This window comes from Aquarana catesbeiana, linkage group LG13, assembly GCF_042186555.1.
Source record: "Aquarana catesbeiana isolate 2022-GZ linkage group LG13, ASM4218655v1, whole genome shotgun sequence".
NCBI classification, from domain to species: Eukaryota; Metazoa; Chordata; class Amphibia; order Anura; family Ranidae; genus Aquarana; species Aquarana catesbeiana.
The window spans coordinates 152,778,997-152,800,318 of NC_133336.1; the positions used below are offsets into that span (position 1 = coordinate 152,778,997).

Sequence of the window (21,322 nt, forward strand, 5' to 3'; positions counted from 1 at the left end):
GAAAGTAACTCATGGGAACCGGACAGTAATGTGCATGCCAGGCGTCTAGTGCGCGCTTATTTTTCTACTCATCCTGAGAAGAAGAGGTTGTTGGGCATCCGGAGGCTGCCCCTTGGGGGGGGGCAATGTCAGGGATCCACCAGCACCAGTCCAGGACACTTGCGTTCGCCTATGCGTCGGCGCGCTTCCATTCGGACACAGCATCAAACTGCTGTGCATCAGCGCGGCGCTCGGGCGCGCGCGGGTGCGCGGCGTGGGTGCGCGCGTGCGTTCGCGTTAGCGCCGCTTTTGGCGCCATCTTAGCACATAAAAGTTCCCCTGTTCCATGAGGACGTCGCTGCTTCGTCTCAGCTCTGTGAATCTGTTGACCCGTATCCTGATTGTCTGCTACCTGATCTTGACCCGGCTTGTTTGACCATCCGACCTGCTCCTATCCCGATCCGGCTTGTCTGACTACTCTTCTGTCCGTATTTGCTACCGTTGCCGAACCCTGCCTGTTCACCGACTCTGCCTAGTCTGCCGTTATTACCTGTGCCAGCTACCTGCCGACCCGGACTGTCTGACTCTGCTTGTGCCTACTGTTCACTTGCTGTTGCACCTTCAGCTTCAGCTTCAGCGATCTCTCCCTCCAGCGTGTCAAGCCTGCTGCCGCTCCAGTCTGCTCTCACCTGCAACTCAGCCATCCAGTGTGTCAAGCCTGCTGCCGTTCCAGTCTCCTCTCACCTGCAACCCAGTGAGTCAAGTTACTGCTATTCCAGTCTCCACTCACCTGCAGCTCGGCCATCCCAGGAGGGATCTCTGCCTCCACATCAGAGACTATACAGGCACTCCTACCCCACTGCGCTCAGGAGACCACTGTCCCCACTCCAGTGGCTCCTGAACCAGCGTTGTATGAGAGGTCTTCTCCTACAGTCAGGCTCTCCTACCAGGTACCTTACAAATACATTACGTCACTAGGCCAACTCTTCCAACTCATTGGCATTCGTGAGTTGTGTGTTCGAAACTTTCAGAGGCTTTCGGTTCCTGTTCGCAGTTTTTCGTACGACGTGTCTGGCTCGGCTGTCGCAGGTAGGGTTTCATATGACATTTCATTTCATGCATCACCATTTGCTTGCAAGTCATTTGTTAAAAAAAAAACCCTGCACGTAGCCGTAGTACTTAGCCACCGATATGTGCCTCCATCACGCCTAAACATTTCATTCATTTTGCGTACCTCACTCTGATTATCCAGTCGCGTCCGCATCGCACCGGTTCGTTCAGGCGTGCCTCAGTTGTTTTTTGCCTCATGTTCATACCATGCTCCACAGTCCGGTTCATTGTCAGTCGCAATCGCGGCACACCGATTCGTGCCTCTGTCATGGCTAATCATTTCAATCATTTCACTCATTTCACTGTCACGTACCGTGCTCCGATTCGAATCTAGTCGTATCCGTGATGCACCGATTGTTTTTTTGGCCTCATTTCAGTACATGCTCCAGAGTCCAGTTCTTTGTCTGTCACAGTCGTGGCACACCAATTCGTGCCTCTGTCATGGCAAATCATTTCACTCATTTCACTGTCACATATCACGCACCGATTCAAATACAGTCGAATCCGTGATGCACTGATTCGTTCCAGCGTACCCCAGGTATTTTTGGCCTCATTTCACTCCATGCCCCAGAGTCTGGTTCGTTGTCAGTTGGCATGGACCATAGGGTGAGTACATGGATTGAAAACTGGCTACAAGGGCGTGTTCAGAGGGTGGTGATAAATGGGGAGTACTCAGAATGGTCAGGGGTGGGTAGTGGGGTTCCCCAGGGTTCTGTGCTGGGACCAATCCTAATTAATTTGTTCATAAACGACCTGGAGGATGGGATAAACAGTTCAATCTCTGTATTTGCAGACGATACTAAGCTAAGCAGGGCAATAACTTCTCCGCAGGATGTGGAAATCTTGCAAAAAGACCTGAACAAATTAATGGGGTGGGCGTCTACATGGCAAATGAGGTTCAATGTAGAAAAATGTAAAATAATGCATTTGGGTGGCAAAAATATGAATGCAATCTATACACTGGGGGGAGAACCTCTGGGGGAATTTAGGATGGAAAAGGACCTGGGGGTCCTAGTAGATGATAGGCTCAGCAATGGCATGCAATGCCAAGCTGCTGCTAATAAAGCAAACAGAATATTGGCATGCATTAAAAGGGGGATCAAATGCAGAGATAAAACGATAATTCTCCCACTCTACAAGACTCTGGTCCGGCCGCACCTGGAGTATGCTGTCCAGTTCTGGGCACCAGTCCTCAGGAGGGACGTACTGGAAATGGAGCGAGTACAAAGAAGGGCAACAAAGCTAATAAAGGGTCTGGAGGATCTTAGTTATGAGGAAAGGTTGCGAGCACTGAACTTATTCTCTCTGGAGAAGAGACGCTTGAGAGGGGATATGATTTCAATTTACAAATACTGTACTGGTGACCCCACAATAGGGATAAAACTTTTTCGCAGAAGAGAGTTTAATAAGACTCGTGGCCACTCATTACAATTAGAAGAAAAGAGGTTTAACCTTAAACTACGTAGAGGGTTCTTTACTGTAAGAGCGGCAAGGATGTGGAATTCCCTTCCACAGGCGGTGGTCTCAGCGGGGAGCATTGATAGCTTCAAGAAACTATTAGATAATCACCTGAATGACCGCAATATACAGGGATATGTAATGTAATACTGACACATAATCACACACATAGGTTGGACTTGATGGACTTTTTTCAACCTCACCTACTATGTAACTATGTAACTATGTCAGTCGCAGTCGCGGCACACTGATTCGTGCCTCTGACATGGCAAATCATTTCACTCATTTCACTGTCATGTACCACGCTCCGGTTCGAATCCAGTCGCATCTGTGATGCACCGATTTGTTTCGGCGTACCCCGGGTATTTTTTGGCCTCATTTCAGTACATGCTCCAGAGTCCGGGTTTGTTGTCGGTCGCAGCACTCCGAATCGTGCCTCTGACATGGCAAATAATTTCACTCATTTCACTGCCACGTACCGCGCTCAGATTCAAATCCAGTCACATCCTTGATGCACCGATTCGTTCCGGCGTGTCCCAGTTGTTTTGGCCTCATTTCATTCCATAGCAAAGAGGGTTTCATCATGTCAGATCCCTAAAGTGTGGTTGCCACATCCCTAGTATGTGATTAGGAAAAAGAGAAGAGATCCCCCTTCATTGGGACTTTAAAGGCAACATACACTTGGCTAGTACAAAAAAGTAAATTTTATTGAATATATATAAAAATATGCGATCAGAAAAATGATCAATGGTTAAAAACTAACAAAATGGTTTACATACAAGAAGAATACAAAAAAACACAAGACAACAATTTACATGAACAGTATGACAATAAGATAATACTCTCTGGTGAATGATAATCCCCGGTACCCGGTGCGTTTCTGGTTAAACACCTTTGTCAGGGTTATAGGATAGGAGTAAGTATAGTCACAATGTGTTTTTAACATGCAAAATGATTCCAATAAGGAAAGAAGTAGAGGAAACTGTGCAGGAGGGGGGCACAAATGGGCGCCAAAACAAGCGGTAATGTAATAGAGCAAAGAACGTTCCAAATTGGGTATCCATCTACTAGATAGTAGAGACTTGATTCTGGCAGCTTTACGGGAAGGTGTCTGAAAGCCAGGAGTATCAGAGCATTGCAGAGCGGGGAGACGCCACTTGCTGGGAACCACACACAACATCTGCATGGGATACACACCCGTGTAATGTTTTGGAACTCCTGGTGTAACTGACCTGAAGCTTTATTCAAGCTCTGCCTAGCTACTCCTGGCTTTTGGACACTGTCCCGTAAAGCTGCCAGAATTTAAGTCTCTATTTCATTTCATTTCAAAAGTACTGCACTCCGATTCAAATCCAGCCGCATCCGTCATGCACTGATTTGTTCCGGCTTTGGCCTTTGGCCAATCACGTTTCAGGGGGATTGAGTCCATGCCACTCCCCCTTTTCGCGAATTTGAGGAATGTGCTGTACCTCAGTGGCAGGTTCCAAAACGCCATTTCTTTTTACGGAAGGCCATTCCGGCTCTCTACCGGCATGTGGAAGGCAATGTTTTGACCTCGTTGGACAGGGAGGTCAGCAGTAAGGTGTTCCGCCACCACGCCTCCAAAATGCTAGTGGTGATTCTGCCACAGCTCTCTCCTCCACCCCCTCCTCTTCTTGGACAGGGAGGTCAGCAGTAAGGTGCATATTACTGCTGACTCATGGTCTAGCAGGCATGAGCAGCAACTTTACCTTTCCTTCACGGCGCACTGGGTAACTCTGCTGGCAGCTGAGAAGGATGCAGGACAGGGTTCAGTATTGTTGGAGCTTGTTTCGCCACCACGCCTCCAAAATGCTAGTGGTGATTCTTCCACAGCTCTCTCCTCCACCCCCTCCTCTTCTTCTTCCTCTATGGCATCTTCTGCAGATTTCTCCTCTGAACCAGCAGTGCTCCGTAAGCGTTCAAGGGCCTACACAAGCAAAAAGGCAAAAAGATGCCATGCAGTGCTTGAGTTGGTCTGCTTAGGGGACAGGAGCCACACTGGGACAGAGATTCTGTCAACTCTGCAGGGGCAGGCTCAGAGGTGGATGACGCCATGCCAGGTTCAGCCAGGAATGGTTGTATGCGACAATGGCACCAACTTTCTCTCCGCCCTCCGAAAGGGACACTTGACCCATGTCCCATGTTTAGCACACGTCCTGAATTTGGTGGTGCAGCGGTTCTTGAGCAGGTACCCAGGCTTACAGGATCTCCTGAGACAGACCCTGGGAGGTTACAATTTCCTGTTACTGGACAACGTGTTGCTGAGGCTTCGTTCAGTCAGAGGAAGAGCGGTAGAGAAGGTGGCCGGCTGACCGATGTCTTTAGACAATTTTTCAGTCCTCAGCGCCGAGGTCTGATCGGTTCAAGCAACCATCGCCAGCGTCTGCATTACATGGTGCATGAATATCTTGGGGCAAGAGTAGAATTGGAGACCTTTCCAACAGACCATCCACTGGGTTACTGGGTCTTGAGGATGGACCACTGGCCAGAACTTGCTCAATATGCAATTGAGCTACTGGCCTGTCCTGCATTCAGTGTTCTTTCTGAACGCACATTCAGTGCTGCTGGAGGGTTTGTAATGGTTCATAGAGTGCTCCTGTCCACAGACTCTGTTGATAGGCTCACATTCATAAAAATGAATCAGTCTTGGATCAGCAGCAGCTATCAAGCACCTGATGCTGATGTAACTGATTGATTTTTCTATGGATGTGGGATCTCTTGAAGACTGCCTGTGCTGAGTGACTACCCTATTCCTCCTCAATCTTGATGATGCTAGCTTCCAAAAATATTTTTGGTTTAGGACAGCGCCACCACTGCCTACGGCTCAATTTTTCTTCCCCTGTTTACCAGGGGCATGTAATTACAATTTTTGATATAATATTTAACAGCAGGGCCCGTTCCTGCGCCCACAAGAGTAACTGTGAGGGCTTACAGTGTTGTGGCACCACTACCACCAAAGGCCCAATTTTTCTGCCCCTGTTTAACAGGGGCATGTAATTACAAGTTTTGATATAATATTTAACAGCAGGGCCCGTTCCTGCACCCACCAAGAGTAACTGTAAGGGCTTACAGTGTTGTGGCACCACCACACAAGGCCAAATTTTTCTTCCCCTGTTTAACAGGGGCATGTAATTACAATTTTTGAAATAATATTTAACAGCAGGGCCTGTTCCTGCGCACAACAAGAGTAACTGTGAGAGGTTACAGTGTTCTGGCACCACCAACACCTAAGGCCCAATTTTCTGCAGAGTATATAGGGTAGGCCGTATAGTATATATACTTCTGTTCAGAGTATATAGTGCCTGGGGGCCCCCCCCACACCATTTTTTTTTATAAATTTGGGTGCGGGGTTCCCCTTAATATCCATACCAGACCCAAAGAGCCTGGTAATGGGCTGGGGGGGAACCCATGCCGTTTTTCTCAATGATTTTCATCGATATTGCCGGGACCCGACAATACATTACAGCCGCAAACAGTGTTAAATGACTATATGTGTGTGTGTGTGTGTATATATATATATATATATATATATATATATATACTGTATATATAAATTCTGCACTCTATGATTAAATGAATATAAATAAATGACCCAACACCTGCACTCATATGTATGTACACACCATAAAACAGATAAAATAAGCAAAATGTTACGCTGTCATTACTGTTATAATAAAATCAATTTGCAAATATTTATAAACAATGAAAGTCCATTCAAGTGATCCACAAAACTTAGTAATAATTGAAGTGAAAAAGAAGTTTCAAAACACCAAAAAGTCCTGGTTGTGAAAGAAAAATGGTGATATCCTTCCAAATCAACTGCAGGTGTTAAACCTCGTGCTCCTCAGGAGGTAATTAAAGTGGTTGCCGGGAAGAAGACTCTGGTGTGCATGCCCGGGAGTGACATAATCGTGGCTCCGGCCACTCACAGCACCGGAGCCATGTAGCCAGAAGAAATGCAGAGGGAACACGCCAGCTCCCTTGGCGTGGACGGGATCAGATGCCGAGGCCTCGTTCTAAAGTAAGTATTTCATAATGAGCTAGTATGAGCTGCCATTGATGGTAAAGCGGCAATACACGGTATTAAGAACTGGGGTATGTAAACTTTTAACCAGGGTCATTTGGGTAGTTTCTGTTGTGATTAGGGATGAGCCGAACACCTCCTGGTTCGGTTCGCACCAGAACATCCGAACATACAAAAAAGTTTGTTCGAACACCATTAAAGTCTATGGGACACGAATGTGAAAAATAAAAAGTGCTAATTTTAAAGGCTTATATGCAAGTTTTTGCCCTAAAAAGTGTTTGGGACCCTGGTCCTGCCCCAGGGGACAAGTTTTAAAAGCGGACATTTTTTCAGGAGCAGTAATTTTAAGAATGCTTAAAGTGAAACAATAAAAACAAAACATTCCTTTAAATATCGTGCCTGGGGGGTGTCTATAGTATGCCTGTAAAATGGCGCAGTTTTCCCGTGTTTAGAACAATACCACAGAAAAATAACATTTCTGAAGGAAAAAAAAATATTTTTTTGGCAGAGACTTCAGTAAAAAAATTGTTTTTTTTTGTTGCGTTAATGTTCAGTTGTGTTTGTAACATTGTTCAGCTGCAGCACTGATCTGTTTATTCTGACAAAATACATATGTATTCTGCTTCCAGAATACATATGTCAGTGATTGCAGCGCTGTAGGAGGAGATTTCTCATTCGCAGTTAAAAAGAAAGAATGTTTATGCCCAAGCATGGAGGCCTGGGGTGGTCAGTGGGAGGATCGTCCCCATGCTTTGTCATATATTTTTTTTACTTTCTTTTGGCAGGGATTTCTGCAACATTGCATATGCCCATCATTAGAGGTGGGTGAATGCAGGGCGGTATACTCTAATGCATATTACACACGTTTTCTGGCAGAGATTTCTTCATCCACATCCATCAATGTGAATGGAGGAATCTGTTAGGTTCTCTTTTTTTGTTCAGACCAAAGGCTGCATGAAAAAAAAAGAACAATACATATATGCCCAACAAGGACCAGCAATGTACTGGTACGTCACTGGCCTTTGAGTGGTTATACCGGGATGATACCTGCAGGTATTGTTTTTTTATTTTCAAAAAAAAAAAAAAAAAAGCAAAAAAAAAAGGAAAAGAAATTAAAGCACCCCCCCCGGGTGCTTGCGCACAAAAGAGAACGCAAGCATCGCACCATGCATGTAAGGTTTCACTGCGAATTGCAGATTGAGGGCAGTAATTTGAGCACTAGTGATACTGTGTAAATCTAAAGTGGTAACCTGTAAGGGCTTTTAAAGCATCGCCTATGGATATTAAAAATATACGTAGTTTGTCACCGTTGCACGAGTGTGCATAATTTTTAAGCATATCATGTTTGGTATCGGTTTACTCGCCGTAAGATTATCTTTCATACTTTACTAAACAATTGGGTACTATTTTGTGTTTTTGTGCGTTAAAATAAAAAAAAAATTAAAAAGTGTATTTTTTCCAAATACTTTGTGTTTGAAAACCGCTGCACAATTGCTGTGTGACATTAAAAATAGCAGCACCCACCATTTTATTCTCTAGGGCCTATGCTTCAAAAATTTATAATGTTTGGGGGTTCAAAGTAATTTTCTAGCAAAAAAAAAAGATTTTTCATGTAAAAAACAAAGTGTCAGAAAAGGCACTGCATGACAAAATATGAGATCTGCAAAATACTCACCATGCCTCTTATCAAATTCCTTGGGGTGTCTACTTTCCAAAAAGGGGGCCATTGGGGGAGGGGGGTTGTACTATCCTGGCATTTTAGGGCCTCTGAAACTGTGATAGGTAGTGAGGGAGTGACATGAGGAAATACACCCTTTCAAAGGCCTGAAGGTGGTCATTGAATTTTGGGGGCCTGTATGTGGTTAGGCTGCCAAAAAGTCTCACATATGAGACTCCCATACTCTGGAGAAGCAGCAGAATGTATTTTGGGCTGTTATTCCACATACACTGTACCCATGGCATGTGTGAGCAATATATCATTTAAGTGACAACTTGGTGTAAAAAAAAAAAAAAGGCAAAAAATAAAATCTTCCATGGACTTGAGTCCAGAGGGGCACTATCATGCCAGAGCGAACAAGTACACCAGAGAAACCTGCCATCGCTGTCCATCCTGTCTCTCCCACATGAAAGGAGCCGAAATCAGAGGATTCCTTGTCATCAGGTGAGCCGGTGGGGAGTGGCAATGGTGGGGAAGTAGATTGAGGGTCCCCAAGATTACAAGCCAAGTTCAGGTCCCTGCCGGTAGGTCTGGATAAGTAGGTCTCGGCCAGCTCATCCGAGGCCAAGTGGGACCGGGCGGACACTCCAGAAGAGGGAGAACTGTTGGCAGGCTTTTAGAGAAGTCTAATCTCATCTAGGCAGACTGAGAGTGCAGCTGAAGTGAAGCAGTTGCTGTCCAGTGCAGAAGAATTGCAGCTGGACAAAGCTTATGTCCAACTTTGCCTCTCTGCAAATACTGTGGCTTGGGGTGTCTACTTTCCGAAAAGGTGCCATTTGGGGGGGTTTTGTGCTATCTTGGCATTTCAGGGCCTCCGAAACTGTGATAGGTAGTGAGGAAGTGAAATAACAGACACATGGAAAACTGATGGCAGAAAAAGACCAAGTGGTCCATCGAATCTGCCCATTTTTCTTTGTTTGGTTTTTATTGTTTTTTTTGTTTGTTTGTTTTTTTCATTAACTTTCCTTTCCTTTCAACTATCCTTTCAGTAAAGTAATACTTTCTCAGATTAGTTTTAAACTTCCCTCCAGTTACTTTGAGGTCATGTCCCCTTGTTCTTGATTTTGGTTTCATATTGAAAAAACTGCCTTCCTGAACCTTATTCACCCTCTTGATGTATTTAAAGGTTTCAATCATGTCTCCCCCTTCGCTTCTTTCACCCAGACTGTACATATTAAGTTCCTTAAGCCTCTCTTGATATGTTTTATCCCCCACACCTTTCATCATTTTTGTTATCCATCTCTGGACTTGTTCTTATTAATATATTTTTGTAAGTGAGGTCTCCCGAACTGGACACAATTTTCTAAATGAGGGCTCACTAAATATCAATATAGGGGAATCAGGACCTCCTTCCTCCAGCTGGTGATCCCCCTAGTGACGCATCTTAGAATTCTAATAGCTTTTCCCACTGCCTGATCACACTGTTTGTTCATTTTGCAATCTGAAATAAGTACCCCCAAATCTTTTTCTTCTGTAGTGCTGGATAACACTGTACCCCAATGTTGTATTCTCTCAGGGGATTATTTTTCCCTAGGTACATTATTTTACATTTAGAAACGCTGAACTGCAGTCTCCACTGCTTTGACTAATATTCCAGCAATGCCAAATCATGTTCCATGTTACAAACACCTCCAGGGATATCAAGCCTATTACATACCTTTGTATCATCAGCAAAAAGACATACATTACCCAACAAACCTTTAATTATATCACTTACATACAGATTAAATAGAACAGGATCTAGTACAGAGCCTTGTGCTACACCACTAGTGACTGGTCTCTGTTCTGTGTGAACCCCATTTACAACCACACTCTGGCATCTATTCTTTAGCCAACTGCATTCCACTGAATCACCCAAGGGTTAAAGTGGAATTCCCACCCCTCGTTTTTGGTTATACATTTTTTTCTTACCTTTTATGAAGTACCATGGTATACTTCCGTCCCAGGTGCATAAAAGAGATATATGAAATAAAAAGGGGGCCACATAGCATAATTCCGTATATAAAACAAATTTATTGAAAAAGGTAAAACACTTACATTATTGTAGTAAAAAAGCACTTAATGTAAAATTGTGGCAGGCAGTGGAGTCTCCCGACGAGTTTCGTCTCACTTGACTTCGTCTGGGGTGCTCATCCACTGCTGCCATGCTCCCTAATAAAGATACTGTGACCCCCCTGATGAGAATCCAGCTCTTGCCAATTTCCATCATGCACTTCCGGGTTCAGCCAAAATGGCGGACCCGCGTGCGTTCCAAGCCTCGCTATTATATGTTAATTATGCGTTCCAGCACCCTACACTAAATTTCCCTATATGTACTGTTTTACTAGATCGTGTGTACTGTTTATTTAGAACACCCCCTTGTAAAGAAAGATATATATATGAAAAGAGAAGAACTATCCATCTCTGATTCCAGCGAGTTCCGGGTTCGCCGTCTTGTAATATACAAGACGGCAGAAGTTAAAAGTAAGAGCAGCGTGACCCAACTGACGTCACGGCATCAGGGTCAGATGCGCGCTTCCCACTGAGTGGAGCGCAAAACAAAGCCACCGCCACTGGCGTGCGTGCCACGCCTCCATATGACAGTCGGCTATGCGTAATGTTGTCATCGTCAACCAGACGTGTCGAAGCGCCACTGAGATTGACAGATTATGCTGCCATCTCAAAACACAAATCTGGACCACTGGGTGGGCATATTTAACCAAAAATAGTGGAACCAACCCCGGAATGACCCGTATTTTATGGGTGATGATTCACTACACATCTCGCCATTTTCACGATCTTGAAAAATAAACATATACAGTGCAATTATAGACTTGTGATCAGAAAAGGAATTAGGTGAAATTAATCCGAAAAAAAGGGAATTTATAGTAACAATAGACATCCCAAAATTATACAGGATCACTGATATATGGACGCGTATACGTACATCTTAGTGTCTTAAGTGACTTAGAAGTGATATGAGATGAAATTGTTTGTGTGATGTGTGTGAATTACTTGTGTGTGATGTGTATCCAAGAATATAAATAATTCATTCAAGGAATGTAAATGTCCCCTATGGGAATAAATAAGATAAAAAATATGTAATGAAAATGTGAAAAATATAAAAAAGGAAAATTTTACAAAAATTAATTTAAAGATTTAATTTAATTAATTTAATTTTGTGTACTTAAGATATAGAGGTCCAAGATGGATTCTCTCTGGGTCACCCCGTATATATACCTTTTTCAATAAATTTGTTTTATATACGGAATTATGCTATGTGGCCCCCTTTTTATTTCATATGGGCCATTTTCCTGAGACGGGTAACTACCTATTAGAAGAGGTTCCCCCAAAGTTTTGGATGCCTTTGGAGTTCCATTGCCATTCATTTGAAAGGTCCTCCTTTATTACCGGTTGGTAATACAAGCCCTTCTGACTCATTGAGCATATGTTCTTATGAGTCCAACCCCTCTAGTAAGCCTGCATTTCTTCTGTGTGGAGGGTCCATCACATTAACTTTTCCATACTAGTTATTCACGTGGTGAACAGGACCGTTTTATTAAAGTATTGGACTATGAATAATTATTGCACATAAGTGATACTTGAAGACTACCAGAGACTATACTTCGTGCTTTATGAGGAGAAAGAGATTCCTTTTTTTCCTTTTATCCTGTGCATGCAATAATACACTTGTTTGCACATTTGACATAATAGCGCTACACTCTTTTATGCACCTGCTATTCTGAACAAATTTCCTATTTGTTGTGTTAGCTGCTGAACTGTAAGCGCAGGGTTAATTTTTTTGTTTTTTGTTTATACTTCCGTCCCAGCCTGGCGGCAGCGAGGTACATCATTTCCTTTTCTGCCTCGGCCCCTCCTCGTTCCCCCTGCTGCCTTCTGGGACCTGTTTGTATTCTGGAAGATGGGGGGGGCATTCAGAAAGCACCACACGACTCCACTGCCGGTTTCCCTTAGTTGCAATGGCGGCGCCTGCACCCGAGCAGATGGACGAATTGGCCTTGGGGGGCCGACATCGCGGGCTCCCTGGACAGGTAAGTGTCCTTATTAAAAGTCAGCAGCTACAGTAGCTGCTGACTTTTAAAAAAACTTTGAGGGTGGAACTCCGCTCTAAGTCCTAGCTTGTACAACTTTTGTATTAGATCATTATGTGGAACTGTATCAACACAGCACCACCCTGGTCCAAAACATTAGTAATATACTCAAAAAATTCAATAAGCTTAGTATGACATGATCTGCCCTCTGTAAAGCCATGCTGCTTTGGGTCCAGCAAGCTGTGTATTTTTAGGTGATCAATGATCATTCTTTTCAGGAGTGATTCCATTACCTTGACTACAATTAATGTTAAACTCACTGGGCTGTAGTTGCCATCTTCTACCTTGCTGCCCTTCTTGTGGATAGGTACAATATTAGCTGTCTGCCAGTCATGGGGGACTTCTCCTGTTAAAAGAGATTGATTAAAAAGACCTGTTAATGGTCCAACAACTATATCAACAACTATAAAGTTCTCTTAGAACTTTGGGATGAATACCATCAGGACCCATTGCTTTATTAAGCTTTAACCGAGCCTTTATTTCTTTATTATGCTTTAACCGAGCCAGTTCCTCTGCTACCTCTGTCTCCAGAAATTAAAAAAAATGAACAGCCATTACAGGAACCAATATGATTCCCCAACTTGTTATTGTTAGTGCAATTTATTTCTGTGAAGACTGAGCAGAAGTAATTGTTTAAATTGATTTGCTACATCCTGGTCCCCCTCAACATATACGTTGTGCCCAGTTTTAATTTTAGTGACCCCTTTTTTTTTCTTCCTTCCATAACTAATGTACCTAAAAAACGTTTTATCTCCTTTCTTAATAGATTTAGCAATTTCCTCCTCTTTCTGTGCTTTTGTGTTTGGCCTCCTTTTGTCTATTTTTGTACTCCTCTCTGTCAGCTACAGCTCCTGATTCCTTGAATCTTCTATATGCTATTTTTTTTCTTTAGCATTTACTATTTAGCAGTGATGGGAGTAAGTCACACATGTGCAAGTCACAAGCAAGTCTCAAGTCTTAACCTTCAAGTCACAAGCAAGTCCCAAGTTACTGTGGCGAAAAGCAAGCAAGCAAGTCAAGTCGAGTCCCTGCTAGAAGTCAAGCAAGTCAAGTCAAGTCAAGTAATTTATTTTGGTCAAGTCACAAATTAAGTCAAAATACTGATCTAGCCCGAAGCCGGGACTTGGGGGGAGCTTTCTTTTGGGGGGGGGGCGGCTTTTGCCTAGGCCAAGACACAGCACTTCTGGTGCCAAGTCATTGCAAGTCAAATAGCCCAAGTCAAAGTCAAGTCGCAAGTCATTAGTGACCAGTCAAATTCAAGTTGAGTCATTTATTTAATTTTGTCAAGCAAGTCGCAAGTCCTCAAACAGGTGACTCGAGTCTGACTCGAGTCAAGTCATGTGACTCGAGTCCCCCACCTCTGCTATTTAGTGAACCATATTGTTTTTTTCTTCCATTTATGTTTACTAACTTGCCTGACATATAATCTAGTTGCCTCCAGGATGGTAGACTTTAATAGTGCCCACTGATTACTTCTGTCATTTTACTCCAACCTTTCAATTCGTTTTTTAGAAATGTCCCCGTTTCAGCAAAATTTGTCCTTTTAAAATCTAAAACTTTTGTTTTTGTATATGATTTTTCAGTTCTTGTTTTAATATCAAACCAAAGACATTGGTGATCACTAGCACCCACATTCTTTCGCACCTCAACATCAGACAGTCGATCCCCATTTGTCAGTACTAGGTCTAGAATACGGTCACCTCGGGTTGGGCTTTTTACTAACTGTTTTAGGGAAACCCCATTCGGTGTTTCCATTACAACCCTGCTCCTGCTTGTAATAGTAGTTTGGGAATTCCAGTTAATGTCAGGCATGTTGAAGTCACCCATAATTAAAACCTCTCCCTTCGCTGTCATTTAAATTATCTCATCAATCAACAATTTATCATAATCTTCAGTCTGTCCTGGGGGGTATGTATACTACACCAATTCTGTCACAGACTCACCCGCGACAGAGGCTTTTGGAGGGGACTGAATGCTAGCCTCTTGCCTACCGACTATGGGTCCTGGCATTTGAAGGAGCTATAAGCATTTAGAAAGATATTCTGTTATGTAATGCAAAAGAACATTATTAAGGAGGCCATGATGGTCTCTGCCAGCTTGGGACTCAGTGGACAGATGTATGTGAAAGGAATGCTGATTAATGAGACCTGGAATGGGTCTTTCACCCAATAGTTTATTATGCTCATTAACACACCTTTGTCTCCTAGCAGACTATTGGGGCATGTGTTTATACTTATGTGTATTGTAAGCTGGGAGTGAGGAGACTGTGAGTCTACCCTGAAAGGTCATATCTCTGAGTCACCAAGTCTGGGTAAATGATTAGATAATTACTCATGTTAATTAGGTTTCTGGTTACAGGTGTAGTGTTAGCGTAATATGAGCAAGAGGGGGGAACCCCCTCTTCAACTGTATATAAGACTGTATTCTTGTTCTAATGAACAGGCTATGTTCAGCAACCAAATGAGCTTGTTTTGGAACCAAGCACCAAGCTTTTACCCAAACATTGAACTCTGCTATACAAAGTCCTTTCTTGTGTTGTCCATTATGCACAGGTAAGACCTCTGAAAATGTAACAGTGCACCCTAATTGTTGAAGATCCTGGCCCAAATTCTGAAAATCCTTCTGTACAGAATGCACATCATTCTGGGACAAATCATTTATGCCAAGCTGCACAACAACATCAACACTGCACTCCTCACTAGCTTTTTTTGACAATGTTCAAAATGCACCTTATATCTCTCCTAACAGTAGCATCAGGCAAACACTTAACTTCTTTTGACACTTCCACATGATTTCCTAAAGAAGCACCTCTTACAAATAATTCACCAACAAGATGATGTCTTTTCCTTTTAGGAGCCTTATCCACAACACACTTTTGCAATTTTTTTCTAAAGCTCTTCTTTCCTGTACAGAGAAGGGTTGCCAATCTTACAAGCAGTTATGTTTGTAATCTTTGTATCTGCTTCTAGCTCAGAAAGAACACTATAGGGGTTATGCAGTGTCAAACTAAAAGCTACATGTTTATGGTCCACACATAGGCGTGCGCAGCCTATTACATTAGGGCGTGTACCCCAAAGCTCAAACACCCACGTATGTATATATATATATATATATATATATTATATATACATACACACATGCACGCTTTTAGAAATAAATAAATGTAAACAAACATTTTTAAATGTACTAAAACATGTTTTAATTATAAGCACTTATCGATGTAAAAATTTTTTTTTTCTTTTACATTTATTAAAACATTTAATTGTTCACACTAGCGGTTGAGGTGCAGTAAAACCCCGCTGTTGAGCTGTGCTTTTACTGCCATGTTTTAGCTGTAGAGGCAACAGCTGGGCATGTTCACATGCCGTGGCTGCAATTATACCCTCTGTTGCTTTCAGCAGGTATAACACCCACTGACTGTGACCCATTTGAATGAAAGGCAGCACTCTGCAAGCAGCCCACAACTGTGTGCGGCATGGAGTGCAAAGGGTTAAAGCAGGTTGGGTGGAGCTGATACAATCAGTGGCGTAGCGTTGGGGGTGCAGGGGGTGCCGTGGCCCCGGGCGCGACATTTAGGGGGGCGCAATTTCGTGCCAGTAGTGTCACTACTGGCTGCCTCCTCCTAATTTAAATTTCCTGTGTCCCCCGCGCTCTGGCCGCCATGTTCAGTGTCCGGCGCCCTGTGATTGGGCGTATGGGGGTCATGTGCAGAGTGGGGCTGGCCTGTCCGCGATCTGAAGTCCCGCCCCCTCACATAACCCCCATACGCCCAATTACAGTGCGCCGGGAAACAATGAACATGGCGGCTGGAGTGCGGGGGAGACAAGCACTGGAATGTGTGAGCCGCCGGGGCCGCTGTCTTCTCCTCCTCCTCCTCCGGAGTCCAGACCGATGCAGGACAAGAAGGTGAGGGATGGATGGGTGCGGGGGGGGAGGCGCCGTATATGTAGTTTCAGTATAGGAAGATTGTAGGCAGAATAGTGGTCAGTGTAGTGTAGTGGACAGGATAGTGGTCAGTGTAGTGTAGTGGACAGTATAGTATAGTGGTCAGTATAGTGTAGTGGACAGTATAGTGGTCAGTGTAGTGTAGTGGACAGTAAAGTATAGTGGTCAGTGTAGTGGACAGTATAGTATAGTGGTCAGTGTAGTGGACAGTATAGTGGTCAGTGTAGTGTAGTGGACAGTGTAGTGGACAGTATAGCATAGTGGTCAGTGTAGTATAGTGGACAGTATAGTGGTCAGTGTAGTGTAGTGGACAGTATAGTATAGTAGTCAGTGTAGTGTAGTGGACAGTATAGTGGTCAGTGTAGTTCTCAGTGTAGTGTAGTGGTCAGTATAGTGTAATGGACAGTATAGTGGTCAGTGTAGTGTAGTGGACTGTGTAGCAGTCAGTATAGTGGACAGTATAGTGTAGTGGACAGTACAGTGGTCAGTGTAGTGGGCAATATAGTGGTCAGTGTAGTGGACAGTGTAGTTGTCAGTAGAGTGTAGTGTGGTGTAGTGGACAGTGTAGTGGACAGTATAGTGGTCAGTGTAGTGGACAGTATAGTGTAGTGGTGTGGACAGTATAGTGGTCAGTGTAGTGTAGTGGACAGTGTAGTGGGCAGTATAGTGGTCAGTGTAGTGAACAGTATAGTGTGGTGGACAGTATAGTGGTCAGTGTAGTGGTCAGTATAGTGTAGTGGACAATATAATGTAGTGTAGTGGACAGCATAGTGGACAGCGTAGTGGACAGTGTAGTGGACAGTGTAGTGGACAGTATAGTGTAGTGCACAGTATAGTGGTCAGTGTAGTGGTCAGTTTAGTGGACAGTATAGTGTAGTGGTCAGTGTAGTGTAGTGGACAGTATAGTGGTCAGTGTAGTGGACAGTATAGTATAGTGGTCAGTGTAGTGTAGTGGACAGTATAGTGGTCAGTGTAGTTCTCAGTGTAGTGGTCAGTGTAGTGTGTAATGGTCAGTAAAGGAATCAGGTTGGTCAGTGTTGAAATCAAGTAGGTTAGTGTAGTGGTCAGTATAGGAATCAGGTTGGTCAGTACTATTGTATTCGAAGGGACTCGGGGAGTGCTAAAAGTCCACAGGTTAGGGGGCGCAAATTATTTGCCTTGCCCCAGGTGCTGACAACCCACGCTACGCCACTGGATACAATGTCTCCTCACCACCTCTCAAATGCTCTCTGCATGCGTGGGAGAGCCGAAGCCCGTGAACCCAGAAGGAAGGCCAGGGGAGGAGGTAAGCCCTGTTAGAGTGCTTCATTCTAAGGCAAACAATTGCCTTCCAGGGGAAAGGTTTTTTTTTTTTACTGCCGCGGTTTACATCTGCTTTAAGTTGGTACATGTGCACAGGTTTTTTTGTTTAGTTTGCTAGCTGACAGGTTCTTGCATCTATACAAGTGATGTGAATGCAAGGATCCCCCTTGCAAGGACATTGTATTCTGACAGCGGGGACTCTCCACTGTCAGTATACACTGATTAGTGCTGCAGCCGATTTGCTGCAAGCTGCTAACTGATCAAGGTTTCAGGCTGGGTTCACACTTATGCAAATTGGATGCGGATTTCCCAGCATCAAATTTGCATGGTAGGAGATTGTGACCAGCTCTCTATGGAGCCGGTTCACATATCTCTGCTGTGGTTCTGATGCAAATTGCACAGGGCTCCTGTGCATCTTTTGGTCCATTTCAGGTCCGAATTCAGCCCAAAAGTTCAGGCTGAAATCGGACCTGGAACGGTGAATGGAGATGCACCGGACTCCTGCTGTGAGCCGCATGCGACAATAGTGTGAACCCAGCCTTAAGCAGTCCTTTTTAAGAGAAGCTGATCTAATGATTGGCTTCTGTCTTACAGGGATACATTGAAATTTAGCCAGTTCCTGCTAAACTGGACAAATCTCAGTCTGTGTGTACCCAGCTTTACTTTCTCCAGCAGGCGTCCTCCACTGCTGTGACTTGCAGTGACGTAGCGTGGGTTGTCAGCACCTGGGGCAAGGCAAATAATTTGCGCCCCCTAACCTATGGACTTTTAGCACTCCCCGAGTCCCTTCGAATACAATAGTAATGACCTACCTGATTCCTATACTGACCACTACACTAACCTACTTGATTTCAACACTGACCAACCTGATTCCTTTACTGACCATTACACACTACACTGACCACTACACTGAGAACTACACTGACCACTATACTGTCCACTACACTACACTGACCACTATACTATACTGTCCACTACACTGACCACTATACTGTCCACTATACTACACTGACCACTACACTATACTGTCCACTAAACTGACCACTACACTACACTATACTGACCACTACACTGACCACTATACTGTCCACTACACTGACCACTATACTGTGCACTACACTATACTGTCCACTACACTGTCCACTACGCTGTCCATTACGCTGTCCACTACACTACACTATATTGTCCACTACACTATACTGACCACTACACTGACCACTATACTGTCCACTACACTATACTGTCCACTACACTGACCACTATACTGCCCACTAGACTGTCCACTACACTACACTGACCACTATACTGTCCACACCACTACACTATACTGTCCACTATACTGACCACTATACTGTCCACTACACTGTCCACTACACCACACTACACTCTACTCTACTGACAACTACACTGTCCACTACACTGACCACTATATTGTCCACTACACTGACCACTGTACTGTCCACTACACTATACTGTCCACTATACTGACTGCTACACAGTCCACTACACTACACTGACCACTATACTGTCCATTACACTATACTGACCACTACACTACACTGAGAACTACACTGACCACTATACTGTCCACTACACTACACTGACTACTATACTGTCCACTACACTACACTGGCCACTATACTGTCCACTATACTACACTGACCACTATGCTATACTGTCCACTACACTGAGAACTACACTGTCCACTACACTGACCACTATACTGTCCACTACACTGACCACTATACTATACTGTCCACTACACTGACCACTATACTTTACTGTCCACTACACTACACTGACCACTATACTGTCCACTACACTATACTGACCACTATACTGTCCACTACACTATACTGACCACTATACTATACTGTCCACTACACTACACTGACCACTATCCTGTCCACTACACTACACTGACCACTATACTGTTCTGCCTACAATCTTCCTATACTGACACTACATATACGGCGCCTCCCCCCCGCACCCATCCATCCCTCACCTTCTTGTCCTGCATCGGTCTGGACTCCGGAGGAGGAGGAGAAAGAGGAGAAGACAGCGGCCCCGGCGGCTCACACATTCCAGTGCTTGTCTCCCCCGCACTCCAGCCGCCATGTTCAGTGTTTCCCGGCGCACTGTAATTGGGCGTATGGGGGTTATGTGAGGGGGCGGGACTTCAGGAGCAATCGCGATCGCGGACAGGCCAGCCCCACTCTGCACATGACCCCCATACGCCCAATCACAGGGCGCCGGACACTGAACATGGCGGCCAGAGCGCGGGGGACACAGGAAATTTAAATTAGGAGGAGGCAGCCAGTAGTGACACTACTGGCACGAAATTGTGCCCCCCTAAATGTCGCGCCCGGGGCCACGGCACCCCCCACGCTACGCCACTGGTGACTTGTCCCCTTCAGCTTCTATGTAAATTATTGATTGTGGTCACACTCCAGCCTCCCCATCATACCATACAGGGTTAATGTCCCTACCCTGTATGGTATGAGATGATGTCAAGGCTTTGAGTGAAGGAAGACAGCTTAGAATTAGGTAAGACCACTTTCACACTGAGGCACTTTACAGGCGTTTTAGCGCTAAAAATAACGCCTGCAAAGCGCCTGTAAAATGCCTCTCCTACCCTAATGCTTTCACACTGGAGCGATGCGCTGGCAGGACGTTAGAAAAAGTCCTGCAAGCAGCATCTTTGGGGCGATTTAGGACCGGTAAATATACCACTCCCAAAATACCTCAGCCATTGAAATCAATAGCCAACGCTGCTGAAGCGCCTGCAAAGCAATTCAGCAGCGGCTCTTTTTAAACCTTTTTCGGCCACTAGCGGGGTTAAAAGCGCCGCTGGATTTAGTCCCCCCACACTGCATGGATGAACATTCACTTTCCTGAAGTTGGGGTTGTATTATAAAATCACATTGCTTGCTGTTTATGCTAAAATTTTTTGATAGGACTTCTGAGGTGCTACATAAATGTATTCCACACATATATATATATATTATATCTTATTAAAAAATAATGATTTTAATAAGATACAGTGTGAATGTTGAATACATCTATGTATCAGAAGTCCCAGTGTTTCTTATCCTTCTCAAGAAAGTTACTTTCCTTTCAGTAAATGGTCCCTGCAAGGTGCAGGGCAGGGTTACAGCACAGCATTGTATAGAAGGCAGAGAAGGTCAGAACTCACATGTGGAGAAGATGAAGGCTGCCATCCATCCTCTGAGATCTTCAGTCAGCCCAAGGGAGAGCTGTGCTGGGACTGCACTGTGATCATCTCTTACTGCTCCCCCACCTGTACTGGAGCTGTGAAAATCTCGACTTGTCCAGAGAATGAAAGAACAGTATTCCATTTTCAAGCTTTTTGTGGCAACGTGAAGCATAGGATGTGGTGGGCTCTGGTAACCCCTCACTCCTGTCAGTACTGCAGCCACCAGCTGTGGAGTAAGCAGTCAGGAGTTATCCGATGCTGCCTCTAAAGTCCCGGCTACAGCATCTCAGCATCTCAACTGAGAGCTGGCGGCAGAGTGATATGCAATTGTCAGGGAAGCTGTAGCCAGAACCAGATATCATCTTACCGCCCTCTCCCGTCCCTCTCTGACCTCCTCCCATGGCGTCCCTCTCTGACCTCCTCCCGTGGCGTCCCTCTCTGACCTCCTCCCGTGGCGT

The 21,322-nt window shown here is 44.5% G+C and overlaps 1 protein-coding gene across 2 annotated transcripts in view; it reads right to left on the bottom strand.

Annotated features, from left to right (window-relative positions):
- The window catches only part of ARG2 (arginase 2), a 1,243,303-nt gene that overhangs the window by 111,219 nt on the left and 1,110,762 nt on the right, over positions 1–21,322 (bottom strand). Inside the window, exon 8 of one of the 2 annotated variants that reach the window (XM_073610732.1) lies at positions 12,661–12,746. The exons of the other annotated variant lie outside the window; for it this stretch is intronic. Within the exon in view, the coding sequence (XP_073466833.1) occupies positions 12,661–12,746 (86 nt within the window). The remainder of the gene's footprint in view (positions 1–12,660; positions 12,747–21,322) is intronic. 2 annotated transcript variants of the gene reach the window in all.